Below are 25,954 nucleotides of genomic sequence, written 5' to 3'. Positions count from 1 at the left end.
CTCGGGTTGTATGCACGCCGAAACCACGATCTTATTACGAAACACGCCGCACAGTGGGGGACTATGGTTTAATTTTGATCACCTGGGGGTTCTTTAGCATGCACCAAATGCACGGTGCACGGGCTTTTTTCGTACCGCGCCGCCGTTGGAATGCGGCCGCCGCGGCCGAGATCCGAACCCACGAACCCCGAGTTCAGCAGCTCAATGTCATGGCCACTGGGCTACCGCGAATTGGTTTAGAAGCACGAAATTTACAAATCCCCGACTGTGTGCCAACGACAGATATCCCAGTTTCGTAAACCGCTCAGGAGGTATTGGTGGGCTATAGTTTGGTTTGCCATTTATCATTCATGAGGCAGCGCACGCTCAGGCGTGGACGAGCCTAAATTCCCGTATTCACAAACAATCCGCAACTCGAAGCTGTTACTCCACTTCATAATGGTGATGATGATGTTTTATTTTCATTCCCTTTGATACGGGGCGGCGATAAGTAGTCGCCTAGCCTGCTTGATTTAATCAGGTGTACTGTAGATGTTTTTCATTATAGCATTTTTGTACCGTCATCCTTAATCTTTTTTTTTCTTCCTCAAAACATCCCTATCTACCTTGTACCGCTACCTATGCCTGTAAAGGAGCCGGTCGTATCAATGTCTTCCCTGCTTTTTCTACCACCAATACCCTAAACGCCTCTTGCTTAGATCTTGACTGCTGACCGGTTGACACTTCCGTCCAGTTTAAATCCGAGCGCTTCTAAGGTAGTACGTTACCTGCGGGTCTCACTGGGGGAATAACTATTAACTGGGGAATAACTATCTTATTAGCATGTGCTGCAGCGGACATATGCCTCATCTTGTTGCGAATATTTGCTCCAGTGCGTTTTTATCCTTAGGCAACCAGCCGGAGCCTCACATAGCAAGGCACTTCCCTTCGTGGTATTGTACAGATTGTCACTTCTATTTCTTTCTTGCCATTCTTATCTCCATGGTCTACCTTGCTTTCAGTCTTTCCATCCAATTCACTGTCTCTGTTTCTGTCACTTTATTTTTGATGACTCAGGGTTGTCTATTTACACTTTCAGTTTCTGGGTCCACGCTTTTCAAATACAGATATTTGCGCACTTTTGCCGCCCATTTATTTTATGTTCTTGAGCCTTCCTTATAAACTAATTTTGCTCTGCACTTCTCTTACATAGAAAAGGCCTAACCCATGTCACCCTGCACTTTCTGATTGGTGGTTTTACCGTGGGCTTCCAAAGGCAACTGGCCTACCGATCATTCCAACCCCGACAGGGAAATCCGATTTTAGGCATTGAATGGCATTTGCGAACGTTAGCGCTGGAACAGTTGTTCCTTTCCAGATTCCACGCACCACCTCATAATAATTGTAGCCACAAAGTGTTCTATGTTTCATCATTGCTGCATTCCGCTTTCCCTTTATTTTCAGATTATCTTGCTGGGTGCTTGAGTAAGTCTTCCCTTTGTTTATGTATACGCCGAGGTATCTACATTGCTTGACTATGGGTATTACTTGCTGTTGAATTGATATCACGTAATTACTCGTCTCTTCATTAAAAATCATAATTCCTAATTTCTGTGTGCTAAACTTAAGGCCCATAGCTTTGTTGCTGCGTTGCCACACATATTCAACTTTTTGCATTGTCCGCTAGTAGCACTAGGTCGTCCGCATATATCAGTCCAGGGAGTTTTTGTTGCACCCTTTGCCCATTACCAAAGATAACTCAAACCCTAATTCACTCTTTTCAAGGTCGTCTTTCTGTGCTCTTAACATAAGCGTGAACAACAATGGAGACATGGGACATCCTTGCTTCCAATCCTTGGCAAATTCCCACCACTTCATTACATTTTTGGCCTTCCCAGCAATTCATACTCGGTTTTCTCTGTATATCTAGCTCCCTCAACAGCTCCACGAAATCATCATTTATACCTACCTATGCCTTCGTGATTGACTACATCCCATAACAATTCCCTGTCTACGTTGTCGTAGGCTCCCTTACTATCAAAAAATGCTATCCATAGAGGTCAGTTTTGTGCCATTGAAATCTCCACAACGAGTTGGAGCACAGCGCCGCTTCTCAGTTGCAGAAGACACTACGCTTCTCAGGAATTGCAATGGACGGACAATGAAGCGCAGTGACCACTTCTGCCGAGGGACGGCGCTGCCATCTACCTTCTTGAGTCTGGGTGGAAAGTTGAGGGGAGGAGCGTTTTGAATACAGGGGTAGATGACACGAGCACGAGAGGCTGCGTACTTGAGCGATTTAGTGTTCGCCCATGCCTCGACAAGCGTGCCGCCTTGGAAATGATCAAACTGTAAACTGCATCTCTTAGAGCACCTTAAGCGGACAAACTTGATAAACAAGTTTAGAGCTAATGTAAAATTACTGCAATTCTGACGACGGGTTTTGCAAAAGTCTACGCGCAGTTTAGCGATATATTTCAGAGTATACAATACATAAATTTTGGCCGCTTTAGATGCATTATTAAAGCAGTCTGCAGAATTGCGATATCGTTTATTTAGAGTTGTAAACTTGATTCTCGACTTTTCAGAATATTTTGCAGTTTCTACGAATTAAAAAAAAAAAACTGGCGTAAATTGGCAAAATCTGCTTTCAGGTGTTATTTTAACCCATTCTTCTAAATGCAACAAACTTGAAAACTTGTGCAGTGGTTGCCGAGGAAAACGATTTCTCCTTTCCCATGTATTTAGATGTGAGCTTCCTGTAGCCAAAGCTGCCACTTAGATCTCGCGTTTTCGCAGGTACTCCGTTGGCTGCCAGTCACCGACGTGCGAGAATTGGATCGAGGAGATGAGCTACTCCATCGACTACACCAAGAAGCCGTGCGACAACTTTTACGACTACGTGTGCGGACGCTACGACGTCGCCTCGGTGAGTCATCACACCGCCATCTTTACATCGCCGCACGCGATTCTGTGGCCACGGTTCAAAAATCGTGACGGTTATGATGGTGATGATTGTGATTATGTATTGATACCCGCTTCAAAACGGAGTGGTGACAAATAGTCACCTAGCCTGCTGACCAGTTAATGTTTCGATCCGCATTGAATCCCAACGCTTTTGGAAGGTGGACGTTTGTTACAGAAAGGATGAAAGCAGCGCAGCTCCTCAATAAGGGGCTCACTGCATTTTAATCTTCCGAGACCACTTGCACATTATAAGCGTGAAGAATAAGGTGGATTCGAGCCGCTCCACTTTTTTTTGTAACAGCCACGAAAGGGCCATTACTGCAAAAATGGCGGCGAAATGCACAAACATTCGTGCATTCGTGATTTAGATGCGCGTTAAAAAATCCAGGTGGGCAAAATTAGTCCGCAGTTCCCCACTATATACGGAATGCCTAATACTCATATCGTCGTGGTTTTGGCACGTAAGACCCCAGAGATTTAGCTTTTTTTATTTTGGTTTCCTTAGCAGCGTTTGCGTGCGCACAGCTCGCTCTCGGCCACTCTCGATGGGGCGAGGAGGAGGAGAATAAGCCGGTGCGCACCGTTTTTCTACCCCACTATACACAATAACGTCCCGGCCACTGGAGGCAAAATTTCAAGGTCAATATTTGCTATTCGTTGCCATGACGTGGCTCCTGCGCCAAAGTTCATCCCTCTGCAAGTTACAGTAGGAAACGCAATGTCTTACCCGTAGCCTCCGAGATCACACCAGCGCCCGCGCCATTCCGATCTCAGAGGCTAAGGATGCACGTGCTCTTGCACAGCTTCTAGGGACTGACCAGCTGTCACGAACTCTCTAAATTCGATGACATTATTTATATAGGCGGACTTGACAGTCTTTGGAATTATCGCGTTCCTCTGACCAAAAATACCGGCCAATCCCGAAGGCCGTGAAGTCTTAGCACAGCGTCTCAAGGCGCTGACGGTCACGACGGAAGAATGCGAGAAATTGTCCTGCGACGCGCACCAGATGTTTGGAAGAGCGAGACGTAGGCCCGAGAGAAGCGTGCGTGATGCCGAAGGTAGATCTGTGCATGGATGCAATGTGTTAATGGCTGTGAAATTAAGCGATGCGTGTAAGACGATTGACTGCGATGAAGATATGGTGTCAGTGTTCGATGCCCTAACACATAAAAAATAAAGGAATCTGATCTACGACCGCGAACACCTATCTAGAGTTAGCGGGAAATAAAGAAAAAAACATGCAGCAGATCCATCGAGTTAGAATCTATATACAGCGAAGCTTTCTGTGAGCGCATAAACAGTCTAAACACGAGTACACGCACGCACGCACGCACGGGCGCGCACACAAATTATGCCGAGCCTTTTCGTAAGTGGAGTTGTTGACTACTAGCAAGTACGACGCACGCATTGAACGCACCATGGTTTCAGTGACGCAGCATGCCCATACGTACGTAGCGCAATTCGAATTCGTTCTATCCGCAAGCAGCGTTTACTTCCTCATTACCGTGCAGCCGCGGATGAGTGAAGGCGAGTGTCTGGATCCTTCATTTTTTTCCCCGCACGGCCGGCACCGCCGCCGCCGCGATCGATGGCTGGATGCTATGAGTGTCCTCTTTGGAACGGGGCGGTCGGTTGCGCCACCAAGCTCTTCCTATTATACTCCCTAATGTCCTACCTAGGTTAAACAACAACAACAAAAAACACTCTGAACTCTCATACCCAAATTTTCTGATCCCCTATTTCGAACTGTGATTTTATACATCTCTGCTTTTGTTTTTCGTTTCCCTACTTTTCTTCCACCAATCCTCCAATCACCTGGTACTAATGCGTATTGCGGACATGTTTACTTTTCCACTGCTCTCGCTGAACCCAAGGGCTCCAAGAGGCCAGTGGTGCTTAAATGAACCGCTGGGTAGACGTCTTCACATTCTGATAAATCATGCTCCATAGTTTCCCTAGCTTTACCGCAGCAAACACATGCTTCTTCTTTCTCATATCTCGCTTTAAAGGTGCGTGTTATAAGGCAGCCCGATCTGGCTTGGAAAAGTAATTCAGACGTATACATACGCCAACCTGCACCACCTACACAGAATACACCCCACGAGGTTCACTGACGAGTGCCCGTGGTGCACAGACACACCCAGACTAAAACACATCACATGGGAGTGCCCCAGGAGGCCTCCGCACATAGATAGCCCCATATTACACCAACATCCACTAATGAGGAATAGGCAGTGGGAGGCATGGCTTGCGGACGAGGGTCGGGAGAGCCAGTTGGCTCTTCTGGACCAAGCCCAGCGAGCCGCTCATGCCAGTGGGGCCCTGGAATAGGGGCTCCAACCATCGTGCCTTATTTTATTTTATTTATATTCAATAAAGGTCCTTCTCTCTCTCTCTCTCTCTCTCTCTCTCTCTCTCTCTCTCTCTCTCTCTTTTAGTTATCATTAATTGTTTCTTTCCTGATTTCGTTTGTTTTCCTCCTAAGTAGTTACTCATGGCAGCTTTCTTTTCCATTGCCTCCACCAATGAGATTATTTCAGCCTCTCTGACTTTCCGCTTGACCTTCCTTGTTGCTGTGTTGCCACCCGCCACCCGCCCCCCGTACAGGTCGCATACTTGCCGGTAAGCTTCCTAGTTCTTTTCCTCCACTGTGAATCAATGTTTTTCCTGTACAGATACCTGAACACTCTCTCAGCCCATTTACTTTCTTCCATATTCCTCAGCCGTTCTTCATACTCAGTTTTACTGCGAGCTTCCCTCACTTCAAAACTAGTCCAGCCCATATCACCCTGCACAGCTTCATTTGTAGTCTTCCCTTGAGCGCCCAATGCGAGGCGACCCACTGACCTTTGGTTCCCGTCGAGTCCTGATTGTACCCCTGATGTAAAGCAAACAGCCGCATTTCCAAAAGTAAGTTCTGGAACGATAACACCTTTCCACATACCTCGGAGCACCTCGTACCTATTGTATCCCCATACAGCGCTCTATGCTTCATTATGGCTGCATTTCTCTTCCCCTTCACTGTTATTGTTTTTTCCTGTGTTTCCATATATCTATTGCCTTTGTTTATCCATATACCATGATATTTATATTATTTTACCTGAGGTATTTCCTGGCCCTGTATCTCCACTGTCCACTGTTTTCATTGAATACCATAACACCTGATTTTCTAACACTAAATTTCAAACCTAAATTGTTGCCTTCCTGCCCACAGATATTAGCCAGATGTTGCAAATAACTTTGCTTATTAGGTAGCAACACAATGTCGTCCGAATAAAATAAACCTGGGAGTTGCTGCTCTACTACTGTACCCGCCTGTTTGTATGAGAGATTAAACCCGATATTACTTCCTTCTAGCACCCTCTCCATCCTCACCATGTACATCATAAAGAGCAGCGGGGATAAAAGGCACCCCTGCCTCAGTCCCTTGTTGACGTGAACTTTCTCCTCTCTCCTCATCCCTTCCCATTCAACGGAAACGGTATTTTCTAGGTAAATCTCTCAAAAGCTGTAGACAATCGTCACCTAAGTCTTCCCCTTCCAGAATATCCCACAAAATGTTGCGGTCTACGTTGTCATACGCTCCTGTAATGTCTAAAAAGGCCACATATAACGGTCTGATTTCTACTTTTTATATTTCAATACACTAAGAACAAATAAGTTATCATCTAAACGCCTGCCTATTATGAAGCCATTCTGAAGTTCTCCGAAAATGCCATTATTCTCTGCTCATGCTTGAAGCTTTAATTTGATTGCCTGCATTGCTAGCCTCTATATTACCGATGTAATGGCCAACGGTCTATACGAGTGAATTCTTTCTCCCCCTTTCCTTTATAAATTAAATTAATTCTACTTTGTCGCCAATTGTCTGGTATTCGTCTATCTTTTAAAGTTTTTTTCACTGTTTTCACCAGAGCTTCCTTACTTTTTGGTCCTAGTTCATTAATCAGCCTAACGGGAACCTCGTCTACCCCTGTGGCTGTGCGCTTAGGAATTTTCTCTTCCGCTTTCTTCCAGTAGAAATTTGTCAGCACCAGCTTCTTTTCCACTTGGGTCTCTCTCATGCTCTTATTTTGATCAAATACAACCTCGTCCTTGCCTTGGAAAGATTCGGCTGTTACTTTTTGGATGTAATTTACTGCCGCTTCTCCTTCCAATCTGTTCTCATCTTCGTCTAGGATATGTTGTTGTATTGTTGCTGACTTCCTGCCTAATAATTTTATGCGATTCCAAAATATTCTAGGTGCGGCCTTCTTTTTCTCACGTATTTCTGACAACCAACGTTCACTTTCACCTTTTAATTTTGCTTGCACCAGTATTTGAACCATAGCCTTTTTCTCCCGGTATATTTCCCATTTACTGGTTACTTCATCCTGTGGCAACTGCGCCTTCTTTGCCGGCCTGTGCTCTCGAGATGCTTTCTGTCGTTCGGCGATCGCTTCTCGTATCTCCTTGTTCCACCAGCTTTTCGGTTTCTTGTTTTCCTTTCCAACGAACATGTTGTTTCTCTTTCCGTAGTTCTGTCGTTATTACACTTAGAAGCTCACCATATTCCCACTCCTTACTTGGCTACTTGCCAAGTTCTTCTTCAACTCTAGTGACTATATTTGCTATTTGTTCAGCGTTCAAATTTGGCTGGCCATTGTGCTTTCCTTGCTCTCTTTCCCAACTACATATCTCATTTTCAAAATGATGCGTTTATGGTCACTCCCTATGCTGCTAAACCCTTCCTCATCGATGACCATTTCTCTCAACTTATCATGAATTCCTTCTGTCATCAGACAGTAATCAATGGTCGATTGCCGGTTTCCCACTTCCCACGTGATCTGTCCTTCACACTTAGGCCCTGTATTCACGATCACGAGGTTATGTTGCTCGCAAAGGTCTAGCATTGACTTCCCGTTATTGTCGGTATACGCGTAGCCATCTAAATCCTGTATGTGGGCATTCATGTCACCTAATAGGACAATCTCAGCACCATTCCCGAAACCCTTAATATCAGCGCTTAGGCATTCCACTAAATCTGGATTCTTCTCTGCGCAATTATTTCCGGTCCACAATTACGTTACGCCCGACCAAGTTTTCTTTCCACTCATTGTACCTGATAACCAAAGATGGTCTTGACATTTTGAATTTACTCTTTTCCATTTGGCTCCCTGATGGATGAGCATTCCGACTCCCCCTCCCTTTTTTTCCGACTTAGTTCTGTTGCACCCCTTCCCATACATAATTCCCAATAACTGGCGGCTCTTCTGAGTCTCTAAGGTGCGTTTCTGTAACCGCATACACCCCGCTCGCCTGCACCATCTGTGCAGGCGAGCGCCATCTGGTGGTGGTGCAAGGAACACAGTGGTGCGGGCGGCGCCCGTACTCCGCTGTGATTGGTTGGCCTATTCGGCAAGAGAGCATCCAGGCCGCAGCCATGTTTACGAAACCCGGCAAGGTTCGCAAAGCTTCGCTCTTGAAAAAAGAAGTGCGATGGTGGCTTAATGGGTAGAGCATTGGGCAACCTTGCTGGAAGACAGCGGTTCGATTCAAAACGATCGGCCTCGTATTCTTTTATAGCATTCTGGACGGACTTTCCCCACTTTGGAGATATCTAAATCTCGGGGTCTGTTCAGCGCATGCTAAGAAATACGAGATATAAAACATCTATTTGATCGATAAGGTAGTGCAAGGGGGCGCCCAGTTGAACAGATATCACAATTATCACAATTTAATTATGCTATCGCATACTAGGAGAGTTAGCGGTGCCAAGTTCTGACCTCACCTTTTATGTTTCTTAAAATGACATGAACAACACAGACGATGAAGTCAGCTAGATAACTAAGGTAACTGTTATGTTCAATTATTCTCTCGCGCTCAATGGCGTCCCTTTTACCGGCGGCACTCGGGCGCAGCATTCCTGGTTTCCCAACGCCTTCATTCGCCTCGAAGTCCGCAACTTCCTGTCCTTCTACAAGAGGATCATGATTCAAGACCTGGACACGATGCGCGTGGACGAAGGCGAGGACAGCCCGCGTTTCAAGGCCGTGTACATGACGCAACGATGTATCTACGAGGCGTGGAACGACGTGGACAACCTCGGTACGTCCTCGCTCGCCTCTCCTGATTGGCCGAGGAACGCAGAGAGCCGTATTCAATGGCCGAGGACTATGACGTAATTGCGCGAATAAAACGAGAGCCGTTTTACAGCGAACTTGTTAGCCTCTTGTTGGTCGGCACTTTTCGGCGCGTCCTTCGTGGGAAAGAACTGTGGGCCGATCCCGGAGACAGTGCAATACCGGGCAGATGCGCGGCGGAAGTGAAGCAGGCTTCAACAACCCAGTGAAGTGAAGCGAAAAGTGCGTACGAAATCCTTAGGATTCACACATACAACATGCATAACATCATTCGTGTTAATAAAGAACAAGCACATAGCAAGCATCTAAACCACATAATTGATGATAATTATAAGGCGCTCCTGATAACAATGCTAAGCACGTAGTGCTCCCTGCATACGTTCTCCCGGTAAAAATTACTGTTGCTAAAGCTGCCGCGGCGACGGCAGCTTGCAACGTGGGGAATGACGTCACTAGCCTTTCGTATATAAAAGAACCAGCCTAGCAACTGATTTCACTGTTGTTTCAGCACTGTTATGGGTTGGCAATGCATACTTGGGACTCCTGAGGAGCAACCTGAATACCAGGAGTGGCAAAGGGAAAAGGAAACGGCAACGGGACTAGCAGCGTTGTGCTGTTAAAATTACCATTACCATCATTACTGTAAAACAATGAAGCATTGCATACCCACCTCAGCAGTTGTAGCCGTGGTTTTCCGCAGCTTCGCTGTACATCCACCTTCGCAGGGCCGGGATGGCGAGTCGTTTATTTATTTTTACGGCGAAGAGCAGGCGCCTGTGCCACGTTGTTTGGCTTTCTAGAATGTGGCTATTCGCTTACAAAGTATATCAGGGTGTGTTTTTTTTTCTTTTTTGTAATACTAGCGCCTAGCGGACTCGCCGATTGCAATTCGTAAGTTGCAGTATGTGCAGTAAAGTAATTTATTGAATAGTTAATTGCTAAATTTTTGTTCATTATTCGATTATGCATCTCGATTTCTCGGGCGAGTAATCTCCGCCGCTTCGAGTAATCGAGCACAATAACTACAACTAATCACGCTATCTGCCACAGGCGGTCTTTACAAACTCTGTATGAAAAAATGTTTCGCAATCGATAGCAAATTAACAGAACCTGCCGTGGTTGCTTAGTGGCTATGGTGTTGGGCTGCTAAGCACGAAGTCGCGGGATCGAATCCCAGCCACGGAGGCCGCATTTCGATGTGGGCGAAAATACCCGTCTACATAGATTTTAGGTGCACGTTTCTGGAGGCCCCCACTACGGCGTGCCACATAATCAGGTCTTCGTTTTGGCAGGTAAAACCTCACAATTTAATTTTTTTTAATTAGCAAACAGCCATGTGAAGTGAGGACAGTACTCTTACCGGCCGTATCGGCTTGCATACATTCGCTTGTTAACTGAGTTAAGAAGCATGGTCATGTCAAGCGCGCACAGCAAACATGAACACATCACACTTATATCGAAATTTCGTTGTATTAGAATTCAACCTTTTACGCAAATAAGTGCCGTCGCCGATCGATTTTTCTTGCAAGCAAAGGGGCCGCAGAGTTTTCCGAATTATCGAGCAATCGAAAAAAAGCAAACTTGAATGAGAAAGCAATTCATTTTGATGAACTTGGGAGTCGGCGACAAATGATACGGTTTCATGCCATCTCGACGATATCTCCACGTCGGTGGCTACGAATTAAGCGAAGCCAGCCACGCTTTCGCACGCACTCCGCCCCCGCGGCTGATAGCGTCGCGCGCACTGGGACGACGCTATCACGAAAAGCGCCGACAGCGGGGAGCGAATGCTGTGTCTGCTTCTCGCTCCAGCGGGTCGCCAAAAGTCGCGATTACGCTATATCCATTAATTACTAAAGGCGCGGGAAGACCGCTCACGTGATGCCACGCCATCTCGACACGCCCACTCTTTGTGCACGCGGTAGATTACCTCTAAAGCAGGGTGCGCGGCTTTGTATGCGCTCAACCGCGCTGACCACGCGCAGCCTCGGCGGTGACGCGCGCCGGTAACGGAGATGTGCGCAAACTCACCCCCCACTCCGCCCCCTCGCCTCGCGTGCGCTTGGTCGCCGCGAGCTCGCTCCTCTCCCCCTCTTTTCCTTTACACGTGTGGGAAGGCGGCAATCGTGAGGTGGCGATCTAGGAAGGAAATGATGCTAGATTCACTCATGAAGCCACTATCTTGTCTCACCTTCGCACACTTTCACTCGCACCTAAAACACACAGTGCACTGGGCGCGATGGGACCTTATCGCACTTGATGCTGCCAATGCGGCTCCAATTCGGCGGTCGCTCTTGTCGCGCGGTGCGATTTGAGAGGTGGGTTTGAACGCATGCTGCTTGTAATTCAATCATTTGACTCTCTGCGTCCGCGGAAGTTTCCATTTGTTAGACAGTAGACAGTTTTAGCATCGAGAAAAATTTCAACAATGGCGGACACTCCCATGGAACCCAGCGGCCGAATTGACTGTAGCGCACCAAGCGGATGGTATTAACATCTTCCGGTTTCGGTTTTAGCGCGCGCGTCTTGAACGCCAGTTATACACGCCGCGCCGGCTCCGCTGATCGGCGCGGATATATTTCTTTTTTTCCACTTCTGCTGCTGAACCACGCGCGGCCTTGGCGCGGAATCGTTTTATTATTTAGCAAAAATGATTGCGAACGATCTTTACAAGCCTCCACCGAATCTGTGTTACGTGCAATTTCATAATGAAAACGCAAGACGTCTTCTGAAATGATGAAATGCTAATTTTGCTCTATATCAATGCTCGTTCCGGGCTTCTTGTGATTCATCGAAAGTTGGGACACCAGGTAAGCAGCAGTCGTTGCCGTACGAAGCTTCACCGGATGCCATCAGCTGAAAAAAAAAGTAAATTTCAAGCATGTGTATCATTTCGGTATGTTGATCTAACAGGAATATTGCGTGTAGAGGCGAAACGTGCGTAAGCGGTGAATGAGCGGCATTACAGTTACATACATTTCGTAGAAAATAGACTCCTTCCAAACAGTGCCATAAAATCTGAAGAAAACATCCGATTTTCAAGCATCCCTCCGTTCCCGCGCATTACTTCCTGCACTTTAAGAGCACAAATACACGAGTGACTGCGCGCTTGGCCTCAGTCGACGCGATGGTACGCCAACTACAGAGAGGTGGCTACAACACAAGCTCTCAGCCAGACCATGTTACACTCTCGCAGAATGCCTTCTAGTCGCACTCAAGACGGATTCCTGGGTGCAGAGCCTGTTTTCAGACGCTCAGAAGACAGAAATGTCAAGTTCTTGAGCTCCTCGGTGTTATCTTTTACGCGTCCTGCCGGCGCAACAACACACTCCCGTGTCATCACTCTCGGCAATCGCTCCTCGCGTTTTCGAGAAGCGTGAGTACCGAAATAATAATATTTGGGGCTTTACGTGCCAAAACCACTTTCTGATTATGAGGCACGCCGTAGTGGAGGACTCCGGAAATTTTGACCACCTGGGGTTCTTTAACGTGCACCTAAATCTAAGCACACAGGTGTTTTCGCATTTCGCCCCCGTCGAAATACGGCCGCCGTGGCCGGGATTCGATCCCGCGACCTCGTGCTCAGCAGCCCAACACCATAGCCACTGAGCAACCACGGCGGGTTGAGTACCGAAATAAGATATATGTTGTCGCAGGAAGACAAAAAGCGTCACAACCTTGTCCCACTAAAGATCAGTATACAAGCAAAATTAACTCGCCACGGCTGGCTTGCTTTGTTGCTAACAGCTTCACAACCCCAGGCGGGGCGAGCATACCTCAAAAGTATCCGAAAATGTTACGAAATGAATTACAACAATTTTTGTGGGTCAGAGAATGCGTCACGAACTTCTCCCAGTAAGATTAAGTACACGCGAAACTAACTGCGGCACACAGCCGAGCTGCTTTTCGCTAACTGCGCCACTACGCCGAGCGCGGCCACTGTGCTTGAAAAGTACCCAAAAAAGTAGCGAAATTAGTTACAATAATGTATGGGGTCAGAGAAAGCGCAACAACTTGTCCCGGCAAGATTCAGTACACGCGAAAATGCGCCACACGGCCGAGATGCTTCACGTCGCAAAGCCAGGTGCGGCGAGCGTGCCCAAAAACTACCGAAATAAGTTATTATAATGCTTGGGCTCATAGAAAGCGTCGCAAACTTCTCACAGTACGAGTAATTAACTCAAATAAACTACGCTTGGACGGCGAAGCTGTTTTTTGATAACTGCTTCACTATATAGGTTCAGTTTTGTGCGGTATATAAGCCTAAATGTGCTTGAAATGCGTCACAGACTGTCAAACAAAATTCCTCACCTTGCCGTAGTCCAGTAGTGCAGCGGTGCCGTGTCGGAATGCAGACGGAACGCAAGGGAACGCCAGGAGCCCCAAAAAACGGGCTACATCCAAAACAGACGGGTCGCCGAGCAATGCGAGCTTTACATGCGCTGCCGGCCTCGCTCGCTCCTGTGGCATGTCTGGCGCATGACGTATGCACGCGCGTCTGGCGTGCCGCCAGCTTGTTGCTAGGCAACGCAAGAAAAATAAGTCGCAAAGTATAAGTTCATTTACACGCAAAACTTATTTAAGTTTTAGTGGGAAAGAATAAAAAATATAAAACGTCTGTAAGTTCCTTCCACATTCTTTTTTTCTGATGCTCGCGTCAACTAACGGATGGAGTTGAAACTAGGCGTGACGTATTTCCTGTTGCCAGTTTTTGCCAAGTGTCCCCTCTTGTTGAATTTCTTTCTGTATGGTTTTAGTTGGGCCTCCGCAACCACCCACGTACACAGCGCGCGAGGTCTTTCGTGCGTGTAGCGAAGGGCGCGCGCACGAGACGGCAATAGTTGGCAGGACGGAAAAGTTCAGAATGAGGTTGCTGACTTGCACGCGCATGAGCCGTTAGTGTGCAACTCAGCGCCGCCATATGCCAGCTCCTGAAACTGCGGCTGTGTTTCAATGCTCGCCGTAGACGGCGAAGCGGAGAGCGGCCAACTTAAGTCTCGTTCCAGTTCTCACGAAGACGTCAAAGTAGACAGCTTCGCGAAGACAGCATCGAAGTGAAAAAACGATGCAGGCTACTTTCCTGTCCAAACAAGATGGCGGCTGAGCAGGAGGTTTGGAAAGCCGACAGGAAGGTTGTCTGCGCACAAGAAAACCTAGGCATGCCGTCATACGCCCTTAATGTAAGCTACATCGTGTTTTTCATAGGTTTGCAGGCGCAAATACTTAAAATACAGAAATAGTGTGTGTTTTTCTCAACTTTTTCTTGTCGCTGCGAGGTGGCGTCACGTCGCAGAAGCGTCTTCTGTGCGTCTTCCAGACGGCTAGAAACGCGTTCAATTACATGGCCTCGAAGCTTTCTCGGCTGTCTCCTTAGCTGTGTACGTAGACTGTATCCGATGCTGGCCAGAACTGGTACACACCCTGTGTAGCCAATATCAGCCGCCATGAAGTCAAACCACAAGCCGGAGTAATATCTTCGGTCGGAGCAATGTCGAAAAATCCGCTCTCATGGACACGCGAGAACGTCCAGCAAAGGCCGCACAACCCGCAGCGGACGCTAGGCAGCTTTTGAAAAACGGCGGCTGCACGCAAGCGACCGTGCGTGCTTCTGCGTACTGCGCATGCGCGCAGTCGCCGCTGCGGGTTTCCTGCGTCCGCAACAGTTCTGCGTACAGGTAGCGCAATACTACCGGGCCGACCTGCGGCAGAGGTGAAGCAGGCCTTAAGCACTCCGCCAAATTGCAAAACTATAAGTTTAATATCTTAGGTCCAAATAGAACCCGTGTCAGATATTAAGCTGATAAGAACAGATACTGGCCTTAGACTCGCGTCGGCCATGTCTACGTTCGCACCGCCCTCTCTTTGATCGGCGTTCCAAGTGCTTGCGTATCTCCTTTCCTTCCGCACTCCCGGGCCGGCGGTCCCGTAAAGAAATGCGGACCGTCCATGTGGCCCCGAGCCCGCAAGCTTGGAACGTTTCGCCAGAGCAACGGCCAGGTTTCAGAAGGATCTTGTGGGTAAGCAATTTAGTGCGGCCTGTGTTGTGTGCGACCGCTTGTGGTTTTCGAGTGACCTCACAACTATTACTGCACTGCGGGACGTCGACCAACGCACGATCGCGTTGACTACGGTGAAGCAATGTGGGCCCTCGCAGTGCGGTAACGCGTGTGTCAGATATGTTGTACGAGCCGGGATTCGTAAGCAAAATGCGTCGTGCAGCGTTTTCCGGTGCCATCGTCATCTTCCGAGGCTCAACATCGTGGTGGAGCGTCTAGTCGCGCCTCGCCTTCCATTTATGTGCGTACGGCGTTAGACGCATGCGCGGCAGTGGACAGTTCGGCATTAAGGGGCCCACATACACAGCTTCGCTGGTCGCCCACCATTCACGAGGTGGAATGGCACTGAATTTTCTTTTCCCATTGGAACTCGTTTAGCTTTAATTTCAACTCAGCGCATCCACCCCCCTGTATTTGTAGTAGAAAAGGCTTCAAACTTGAAACACAAGTTGCGGCTTCGCAGACATGCTCAAGGAGTTCCTGGCCAGCTACAACTTGTCGTGGCCTCCCGACAAGCAGCAGCTGCCCGCGTCTCTTCTGGACACGCTGGTGGAGCTGAGCCTGAAGAGAGACGTGCACGTGTTTTTCCAGTTGCAGCCGGACAAGGACTTCAGCAGGCCCGGCTTCTACCTGCTCCATTGGGACATTAATCTCCAAGCTACCGTCGTTTGGCTATTTCTGCGAGAACTTCTGATAGAAAAGGAACTACTGGAGGAGGCGTTCGTGGAATCTGCGTTTGTGCTCACGGGCGGGTGTGTTTAAGCAACGTGCCTCGAGAGTAAAAGCACGTCCGCCGCCTATATTTAAGTTTTGAGATAAAAGACATGCTCATTACGTCTTTAGACGAGTACATCAAATTTTCTTCGTAGAACTTACGGTAATCTTGACTTCTAAGTTGTCGTTATGCAAAGAGGAAAAGTGTTGAAAATCTTCTGGGTTAGATTTTAACGCACTCCTGCTACTCGATATCGACATCAATGTCTTTGTCGCATGGAGGAAGGAAAAGTATAGGAGGGAGCATTACGATTACGCAGCCAGACTTGGCACGCGATTGCTCCTTGAAGCCATAGATGTGGCCCAACACGTGACCTCTTGAGTTGAGATCACGGAGTAAGAATCGTGATTTGCTAAAACGTTTGGTTCCAAGTACCTATGCCAGTTGTTTTTATTCGGTGCGCGCTTGTTCAGCTGCGCTGCCGTGGCTCTGCCTGCAGAGCGGGAACATCTAAACCAACTGCGAACTTCGACGTGCGATCATGTGTTAGGCCACCAGGGATGCTTCAATCGAGTTTCGGTATGCTCCCTCCTATATCATTTTCCTTCATCCACGCTTTCCTGCTCGTTACATTTAGCGGGCTACAGCAGTGAGCAAAACAGGAAGCTGTCCAGAGCCTATGTTTGCACATAGCGAAAGGGTCGAAAGGCACTGCCTACGAGATATTCAGTGCGTTTGCGCCGCTTGCTGAAAATGTCGGAGGTCACTATATCTCGTAATTAAGATTGCACAAATAGGTGCATGGTTCGCAGAGTAATGAGGCCATGACGTCTTTTCGGCTCCTGCAATTGCTACCGATCCCCTCAGCACATCAAAGCATGGCCTTCGAGGTTAGCTTCCGTTACTTCGAGGAACCCGTCGCTGGGGAGGGCAATTAGACACCATGTATAACTTCCGGGTTTTCGCGTCACATAGATCTAGCTGGTTTTAGTGGTATCATTCATCATATGAGTAATATATACTTATTTCTGACAGATATATATATATTTGGAATGTTTTGAAAGCAGTACGCCAGTGTAAACTATGTGTGCACAAGAAAGCTATTCGTTGCCATAAGACGAAATTGCGATGTCAGATTAAACTGGAGCAAGCGTTAGCTGGAGCGCAACTGCTTAATGCTTCGCTTTTCGCTCGCAGGGTACCCCATCCGCAGCTGATCGCGCGCGTGATCGAGCTCGACAGCCGCTTCCTCACGATCAGCGTGATGCCGCTGCTGGCACTGAGAAATTACGCGACCCTCGAGTATGTCAAGTTCTCGGAGGCGCACTCGTTCACGGGGCAGGCGGGCAGCTCCATCCGTTTGTTGCACGCCGTGAATCGCTTACTGCCCGCGGACCGACAGCTAAGCGCCGACGACCAGATGATCGTCAGGAACAAGTTCATGTTGCCATTCGTCGGCGACCTTCTGCTCGGCGAGTACTCCGGCTCGGAGACGGTGTCCGGCTACGTCGCCTTCCTTGTCGCTCTCCAACTGGCGCCGGCCATGTCCGGCAGCTACTTGGCAGCGCTCCTCCCAGGCATGGGAGAATGGCCCGCCACCTTTGTTCGCCTAATGACGTGCCTGGTCGTTCCCAACCAAGAGCTCTCGTACGCCATGTCGGACCTCTTCGTCGAGTGGTACGTCGAGGACAGCAAGCTGGCCGCCATTCGCGCCATGTCCGCGGCCCTCTGGAACGCCACGCAGGCCATCATCGCCAACCTCTCCTGGATCGACGAGTCCACGCGCGAGCGGGGCATCGGGCACATCCGGCGTCTGGGGCGCGTCGTCGGCCACCCGTTCGACTTGTCCGCTTCGAAGGAGCAGCTGCGCGCGCACTACGCCTTCGTGCCCAGGCTTCCGGCCAGCCACGCCGCCATGTTCACGGCGGTGCACGACGCCCAGGCGACGCGGCGTCTGGCGCGGCTCAAGGCGCCCGACCCCGAGTTCAGAGCCGAGGACCCCGAGCAGCCGATGATAATGGTGAACGCATTCTACGTACCCGTATACCACTGGGTCTTCATCATGGACGGCATCATGTTCGCCCCGTTCTATGCGCTCGCGATGCCCGAGTCGGTCAACTACGGTGCCTTGGGTCACGTGGTGGGTCACGAGGTCACGCATGGTTTCGATCCCGTGCTCGGTGTCTTCAACGCGTCCGGCCTGAGGGACGACTGGTGGAGTCCCGAATCGAGGAAGGTGTTCGACCAGCGTATCCAGTGTCTGCGCGACCTCTACAATGCGGCACCGTGGACACATGGCATTAAGTAAATAACTACCAGAGGTGGGCTACTCTGGACATAGTCTAATTCCGCTATATTGTCACATTCGCCATCTTTGTCAGCTCTGATTGGACCAAAGGGCTGTTACGGCCTGACTGGCTCAAAATGCCGCCATTGCAGAATTTGACAGTATATGGAGGATTTGACGATGTCCAGAACAACACCGCAGGTCTCCTGGGATTTAATAAGGCGGTCACGTGAAAGCAATGATCAGGTGGTCATGGACGGAGGACAATAAGCTGTTCCATTGAGGGAAGTTAATAGAGTGCACTATCTGCATCTCTGATATTACTCGATGACGGGACCGCCACAGTATGAACTACGTATAACACCCGCGAGGTAATGTTACGTGAAGAGGAAGGCGGTATTCATCTTGGTGCTGCTCCGTATCCTAATGACAATTTCGAACCGCGCGTGTTTCGCGCTGAGGTAAAGCTGTGCCATGGCAGGTTGAGTCGTAGAAGTAAACGAAGGCAAAAAAAAGAAGCAACATTGCAAGTAAATAAACACGTCGCAGTATGATCATGAAAGATCCTGTACAGAAGTCCGTAGGTCGGTCGGTCAGTCAGTGGCTGTCATGCTTGTTAAATGCTCCCATTAGACCACTGCTGAACCAAATAGAATGAAACGCGTTGAATTTAAGAGGAAAAAAAATCTACATTTTACAGACCGTACGAGGCAGAACTTCTGCTTCAAGAAGCGCTAAAAATGTGCAAGTTCTGAAAAAAAAGAAAATCTGAATCACTACGTTTACAAATCCGCACTTTGGCCCAAGAACAGATATGACAGTTCAGCAAACTGCATTTGTTGGGGCATCTTCAGTGCACTTATTCGATACCTAAGTTCGAACATACTTATTCGAACATGAAGCAGTGTTTTCAAGGGCCGCAAAAGTCTTACATATTAGTCGTATAACTCAAAGTAATGAATAATACGTCGTGTCTGCTTCAGACGTACCAGTAGGTGCAGTTTACACGTTTGTTATACCGTCGTCGCACTTTTTCCGGAGTTACAGAGATGCCAACTTTATGCTGCAGTTCTCAGATATATCACGATATTCAGTTTCTTTTTCTTACAAAATTGATGGCCTAAGTTAATCATCTGCTCTTTACAGCCACTATATTTTATTCTTTCTCTTGAATGCCACAAATTTCCGGCAGAACCTGTCTCACGATGACCGTTAATTGACGATAATGTAATTAGCACTCAAGCAATGTAGCATCACACTGTATTTCCACTGTCAAAACGCATCATGTGCGAGGCGTGTGCCGAAGCGGGACTCATATTGGCGGCGAGCTCGACTACCGGAAAAGCTAGCGCCACCGTCGGCGTGACGTGGCATGAGGGATCACGTGGACACAGCGGCCGCGTCGGCTGCTTCGGAAGCGCCGAAGCGAGCTGAAAACGAAAGTCCCACCTGTGCCGCGGTTCTGATTAAGTCGTGAGGCTTTACCGCCTTGGGTGTCTGCTTGAATATATTTGAAAGTACTGTAATAGGTAGTGGCTGCCTTTGGAGGCGTGCAGCATGGTAGGCTACTGCTCGGTGACGCAGTGCGGACACACGCAACGGAGCCCGGTGTCAGCCTTATTCACACGTAGCCACAGGGCAAGTAGCTGCGTGAAGCTTGGTTGGCGAAACTTAGAACTGGCAGGCAGCCATGGGCTACAACTCGGGTATGCAGCATGCAAAGACGCGAGGAACATTTCTGCTGTACGGCGCCGGGAATACGCGATGTTCGTTGCATGAGTAGCAGAAAACACGCACTGAGACGCTGGCCGGCGCTCGCTGCCCGGCTAACGTCATGACGGTTTCGTCTATGAACTTGTTGATGCTAGATCTGGCAAGTTCACTGGAACGGAAAGGAAGTGGTAAGACGCACATTAAAAAAAAAAGGCATGGCATATGGTCATGTTTGTGTTATGAATTAATGCACTGGATTACGAAAATCAAGCAGAGGGAAATCGCGCGCTGAGAAGACCGATAAACATACAGTGCGACGCAACTTGAGAAATAATATTGAAATGTCCAAGAACTTAGAAGACAAAAAAAGATTGAATCGTCGCGACGGCACATCACAGTCGCCGTAGCTAGGCGTCGAAGTCTCCATAACGGAATTATTTTTTGAACAGTTTTGCTAGCGTCCACACAACGATGGTTGCTAGTGTACTGTCAAATGCTCATATGCTGCGGCCTAAAGCTCACGGCATGGTGCGAAAACGTGCTCACAGCGAAAGCTAAACATTGTGCGCGGACATGCATGCAGACGCGCAGTCGGTCGCTGCGAACCCGTGCGATTGCTGGATTGATGCTCCATTCTTTTATGCCCCGTTTGGTTATACAGACAGCTTACTATAAGAACATGTTTCACATAGTTTACTCTCAGCGTTTGCCTACATTTCACGCAAGAAGCCGGTTCGGGAGACTCCATCGCGGTGACCGCGCGCAGTGGCGTTCACGTGCTGTGCGTATTCGATAAAGAGATATCATCTGCAAACGATTCTGTGCTTTCAATTTGCCCAAGATTGTTATATCGACAGTCAAAAACTTTCCTCGTTTTGAGAGCACCTGCATAAATGTCCAGGAGGGCTGCCGCGAGGTGTTTTTATTGAGCGCTGTAAGTGAAACCTATGAGGAGCGCGCCGCGTAATCCCTCATACTACGCAAGGGAGGCGCTTTCGACAGATGGGGACTCCATAACTCCTCGCCGCCAATATAGGTGTCCTCTACTCAAATCTTGCGCTTCGCTCTGGACACGTTGCTCCATCTAGCGTCACCGCCGCGAAGTCCGCGCGGAGACCGTTGCCCGACCTCCGAGATTGCGCTGGTTGCGCCCCGGTGCGTACTGTACGCGAAATGCGAAGGTTGTGGGTTCGGTTCCCACCTGCGGCAAGTTGTTTTTTCATCCACTTTAATTTCCATTGTATTTCATTTATAAGGCACAAGTAGTTTCCGCTATGTTGTCCTTGGTGTCGGTGTTTGTTCGCTTCTTATGATACGACTAATAAAAATCGGGCCCCACGGTTAACCCCCTTTCTTCGCGTCACACTGCGGGCATTCGTGGCGCAGCGCTGATGTGACTAGCAGCTTTGCTTAAAGCTAACCATCTCACGCGGGTTCGAATCCGCCTAGTACTAAGTGGTCTCTCTCTCTTTTTTTTACCCTAAGAGCGGCATAAAGAGGCTAGACGGGTAGACACAAATTTGTTGAAGTAGCCTAGGAACCAATCGTATTGTCACGTGGTAGTGATGTTAAAGAACACAGTAGCAGTACTGTGAAGGACAAAACTAGCTTTTATTGGGCGAACCTGTGCCCACAAAACAGGCTACACTTATAGCACAACGTTAGCGGCGAACACAGTCGGCGATCGTCGAAAATCTGATTAGCGGGTCAAGCGCGCCGGCTTTTATACAGCAGTCGTCGAATGTACCAGACTAATCGTTGGGACCCGCGTGCCTTCCACAAAGTTCTACACTATTCGCGGCAGGCGATGAAATTAGATAACATAAAGTTCGGCGACAACAGACAGCGAATAGAAGCATCGATAACTTTCCAGAAACTTCAGATACATGCAGGTGCGTCCCGCGCTGTGCGATAACACTTGTTAGGCGGCGAAACGTGGTCGCCCGATAAAGATAAGTACACGTGTCAGTATTAAAGCACTAGTCAAGACTGCTGTAAATTAAAGGCAGAGTCGTCGTCAATATGACTTTCTTGGCGACTCTCTCGCTAATGAGTTGTCAGCTCGCTGCACCACGGCCTATGTCGTTTGCACGCAGGTACGGCGACACTGCGCTCTCCGAGAACTTCGCCGACTGCGGCGGCATGGCGAAGGTGCTGCGTGCCTTACGGGAGCTCGGTCCGCAGCCCGACGTTATGCTGGGCGGGCACCGGTTCACCGCTCTGCAGGCGTTCTTCGTGAGCAGCTGCTTCAAGTGGTGCACCAGCAGCCTTCCCAAGCGGACGGCAAAAGACGACGACGACAAAGACGCGGAGTGGGCGCGCCTGTACTCGCCCTTGAACATGCGCTGTAACGTTCCCCTGATGAACACCCCGGCGTTTGCCGACGCCTTCAGCTGCGCGCCGGGCACAGTCATGAACTCGAAAGTGCGCTGCGACCTCTTCTGACCGCGCTCTCGTCTCGTCGCCGCCCTCGCGCGTAGCAGGCGCATTACGTTTGCGTCACGGACATCGCCGCACTGACATCTACCGTAGCGTTTAGATTCGCCGTTCTTCGTTTTAAAACTTATTTTCATTTAGCTTATATTGTACTCATATTTGGTTATGTGTGTGCGTGATAATGATGCCAGTACGTGCAATTATGGCACTGATGTCTCGAAACCTGTTTTATTGTTATGCGACTGCTACTCATCTAGCCACAATTGAAAAAAAAAAGAATTGCGTGAATTTATATATATCATCATCAACATGCAGCATCAGCAGCCTATTTTTGTGTCTGCTGCAGGACGAAGGCCCCTTCCAGAGATCTCCAATTACTCCTGTCTTACGCTAGCCGATTCCAACCTCGCTCCTGCAAATTTCCTAATATCATCATCCCACTTAATTTCCATGGATATGCGCCATTGCACATGAATCAGCACCATCATTGTCTACACGTGTACGTGCTTCATAGGCCGGTCCCTCGTTGTCGGTATGTGCCATAGAACGAAATTATAATCATCATCAGCACGCGGCGATCACCTCAAAGAGATGTAGTTGGTCATCGTCAATCCCTATTGTGGGTATGTGCCCACGGTATGGTAAATCATAATAAACACGTGGCAACCATCTGAAAGAGATGGTTGGTGTCGAGCATATAGTTCCTCGATATATATTACCTGTACGGAAATATGGCGTTGCTGCGCTGTTGTATGCATGGCAATGGCGGTATATGGTCGCTTCGGAGTGGCATCGTTCCCGGAGGGCCAGGACAACTTGAAGACGCGCCTGGCTTGCACCGTTTCGTCTTTCACAATGATTCATTACCTATTAAAACAGCAAGAGATGTTTTAACTTTAGTATTACGCACGCAAAAATCGTGTTTTGTTTAATTATGAAGACTTGTAATTGTGATGTGCAGTTATTCGAAACGTAAAAAGTATCAGCGGGCCGCCAAAGTCGGAGGACAGACGACAAGATTCCCACTCGCTTTGGGACAGTTCATCGTCTGCTCTTGCTTTTTTTTTCGCTTGATTATGTACTGTCGGTGAGTAAACTTTATTGACAAATGTAATATGGGTGAATGAGAACCTTTCACGAAGATTTTTTATTTTAAGCGTGCGCTATCTGTATAGCCAAATATCCACGTTTTAGACGAAGCCTCGTACGACACCAGCCAATGCAAGCCTCGCACACCCATATACCGTAATTCCCATAACGGCACAGCGCTCGTTAGAAAACTCCATGTATAAACGGTGGCGTCAGATTTACCTCTTGGAAATATAATATGTAGTTATATTATAGAGTTAAAATTATAGAGGCTAGAAAGGTTCTAGCCTCTATAGTCAAGCAAGGGTTGAGCGACTGTTGCCAGAATTTATTCAACAGCTTGCACAGAGAGTATACATGCATGCTTTGGTTGGCTCGAGGTTATATTAAGGAAGAGGAGTCAACTGTAGGTTTCTTGAGTGTACGTTTTTCCCTGAATACTTTCTTCTGCTTAAGAGAAAAGTATGCAGAAACTCGACTGGAGTTGTCTGAGTATGCGTAAGCATACCCCGAAATTTCAGTTTGCTCGCCCCAACATTTCAAGTTGACCCGCCCGCATACTTAAGTTGGCCAACCCCCAAATTTAAGTTGGCCCACTCCAAAATATAAGTTAAACCACCCCCAGATTTCAAGTTGGCCCACCTTCAAATTTCATTTGGCCCACGCTATAGAATTCCCCATGCATTTTCTATGGAGTTCTATGTATCCTTATCAGTATGCATAAGTCTGATCATATGGGTATTCTCTCTGATCAATCTTACTTTTTATTTTCGGTTTCAACTTCAGGCGTGCAAAAACAAAGTTCACAATAGGGGTTGAGAAAATTTGGTTATGGGAATTCATCGTGGAATTTTTTTTCTTTTTGTTTTTTTCCTCTTTAACATATGCAGAACATTAGACAATAAAATAACATGAGCTTGGTGGCGCAACCCACTGCCCCGTTCCGAAGGGGACGCTCATAACATGCATCCATCCATCCATCCATCCATCCATCCGGGGGATCGGAGCAGACGCCGAACGGACGCCACACAGGCGTTCTGTGCGTACGCCGACTTTTGCGCATGGGTCGGCTGCCGTTATCGAGCGTGGGAACATTGTCAGCACAACGTGCACTTTCCCGCCTCGTTTTTTTTTAACGCGATAGCGTTAAGGAGCTCGTGTCGCAGAAAAGCCGGTGTCGTCGGCGTCGGCGTCGGTGTCGGCGTCGGCGTCCGCGGCGTTGGCCGTGAGCGATAAATCACGGCAGGCACTTCATAAATAAAAAGCAACTTCCAAGATGGGCTGGGTGGGAATCGAACCAGGGTCTCCGGAGTGTGAGACGGAGACGTTACCACTGAGCCACGAGTTCGATGCTTCAAAGCGGTACAAAAGCGCCTCTAGTGAACGCGGTGTTACCTTAGAAACGAGCTGTTTCTAAGGCTCAGGCGTGCGTCGCTTGCTGAGGCGCACATTTCGTTGTCGCGCCGAACGCTGCGTTGCTCGACGCTCACCGCGTCCGATGCGGGGCGCGTAGTCGCTGCGCCGTAGCCCAACACCCCTTGGCGGGTCGACGGGAACGCTGTCGCGTTCCACTCTTGAAGGCGAAGCTTAAGCGTCCTCCAATTTTTTTTCGTTTTATAGAAATCTCTCCCGTGTGGTGACAGCGACGCCTTGTGACATAGGCAGTCAGCGGTGTCATTTCGTGCACTACCCAAATCTGGACTGAATAATGTTCTCACTCACTCACTCACTCACTCACTCACTCACTCACTCACTCACTCACTCACTCACTCACTCACTCACTCGCTCACTCGCTCACTCACTCACTCACTCACTCACTCACTCACTCACTCACTCACTCACTCACTCACTCGAATTCTAATGCCCGGCATTACCAGGGTAGTGAGATGCCTGGTAAACGCCAGGATGACGGCGGCGATGGCCTCGTACGACGGCGGCAAAGGCCAACTGCTTTGAGCGGTGGCATCGGGCGGCATCAGATGTCACTCAGAGGATAGCCAGTAACAAAGTCTGCGCCGGCGCCCCTAAAAGCGGCCGTATGACCAAGGCGTCGCCGAGAACGCGCAGCCGGACGCAAGCGTCGGTGACGAAACAGTCTGCGTCGGAGCCCCTGTAGCCGTACGCGCTTTCCCGGCGTCACCCGGCGTCGCTCGGCGTCGACGGTGAAGGTGGCGCGCTCAAGAAATACCAGATCGCGCCACCACCGCCGGAAGTAACTCGATGAGTGCAGACCAATCAGCGCTGGTCCATGTGCCACTCGTGTGGGTTGGCGCTCTCTCTGGCGGCGTTCATGCGACGACGCCGAGAGACGCAACGCCAGAAAACGGTCGTAAGACCTTCAATGTGGGGCGGCAGCCCGAAAACTCAGCATGCGTTGCTGCTGCGTTCGGACGCGGCCCTGTTATATAACCGGGCCGTGTGGATAAACAAAAATCTATGACTTACGGAGGGTGAGAACGCCTTTATGCAGCTTCACCGGCTTGTGCGAATGAGCTGCTGAAATGAGCATACATGTTCGAAGTGTCCTCTCTCTCTCTCTCTCTCTCTCTCTCTCTCTCTCTCTATCTATCTATCTCTCGGACGAGAG

General features: G+C 48.8%; 2 protein-coding genes and 1 pseudogene across 2 annotated transcripts; 2 read left to right on the top strand and 1 right to left on the bottom strand.

Moving 5' to 3' along the window:
• Positions 1-14,729: 14,729 nt before the first annotated feature.
• On the bottom strand, positions 14,730-14,909 carry LOC142562616 (U2 spliceosomal RNA; annotated as a pseudogene).
• Positions 14,910-15,001: 92 nt separating this feature from the next.
• On the top strand, positions 15,002-18,393 carry LOC142559929 (endothelin-converting enzyme homolog). The gene is made up of 3 exons (XM_075671625.1): positions 15,002-15,088; positions 15,591-15,879; positions 17,040-18,393. Exons 2-3 carry the CDS (start codon positions 15,593-15,595, stop codon positions 18,148-18,150), a joined length of 1,398 nt encoding a protein of 465 aa, XP_075527740.1. The 5' UTR covers positions 15,002-15,088; positions 15,591-15,592; the 3' UTR covers positions 18,151-18,393.
• Positions 18,394-21,921: 3,528 nt separating this feature from the next.
• LOC142559927 (neprilysin-21-like) lies at positions 21,922-22,287 on the top strand. The gene has a single exon (XM_075671624.1). It carries the CDS (start codon positions 21,922-21,924, stop codon positions 22,285-22,287), a length of 366 nt encoding a protein of 121 aa, XP_075527739.1.
• The last annotated feature ends 3,667 nt before the right edge of the window (positions 22,288-25,954 follow it).

The sequence above is a fragment of the Dermacentor variabilis genome, chromosome 10 (genome assembly GCF_050947875.1).
Source record: "Dermacentor variabilis isolate Ectoservices chromosome 10, ASM5094787v1, whole genome shotgun sequence".
Classification (NCBI taxonomy): Eukaryota; Metazoa; Arthropoda; class Arachnida; order Ixodida; family Ixodidae; genus Dermacentor; species Dermacentor variabilis.
Note: the sequence above shows the minus strand (reverse complement) of the source record. Positions and strands in the feature narration are given on the sequence as shown.

Bases quoted from the DNA above. Each gene is read 5' to 3' on its own strand.
- LOC142559929 (XM_075671625.1), top strand. From the start codon at position 15,593: ATGCTCAAGGAGTTCCTGGCCAGCTACAACTTGTCGTGGCCTCCCGAC. The intron at 15,880-17,039 runs GTGTGTTTAAGC...TTTCGCTCGCAG, and splicing joins GCGTTTGTGCTCACGGGCGG to GGTACCCCATCCGCAGCTGA.
- LOC142559927 (XM_075671624.1), top strand. From the start codon at position 21,922: ATGTCGTTTGCACGCAGGTACGGCGACACTGCGCTCTCCGAGAACTTC.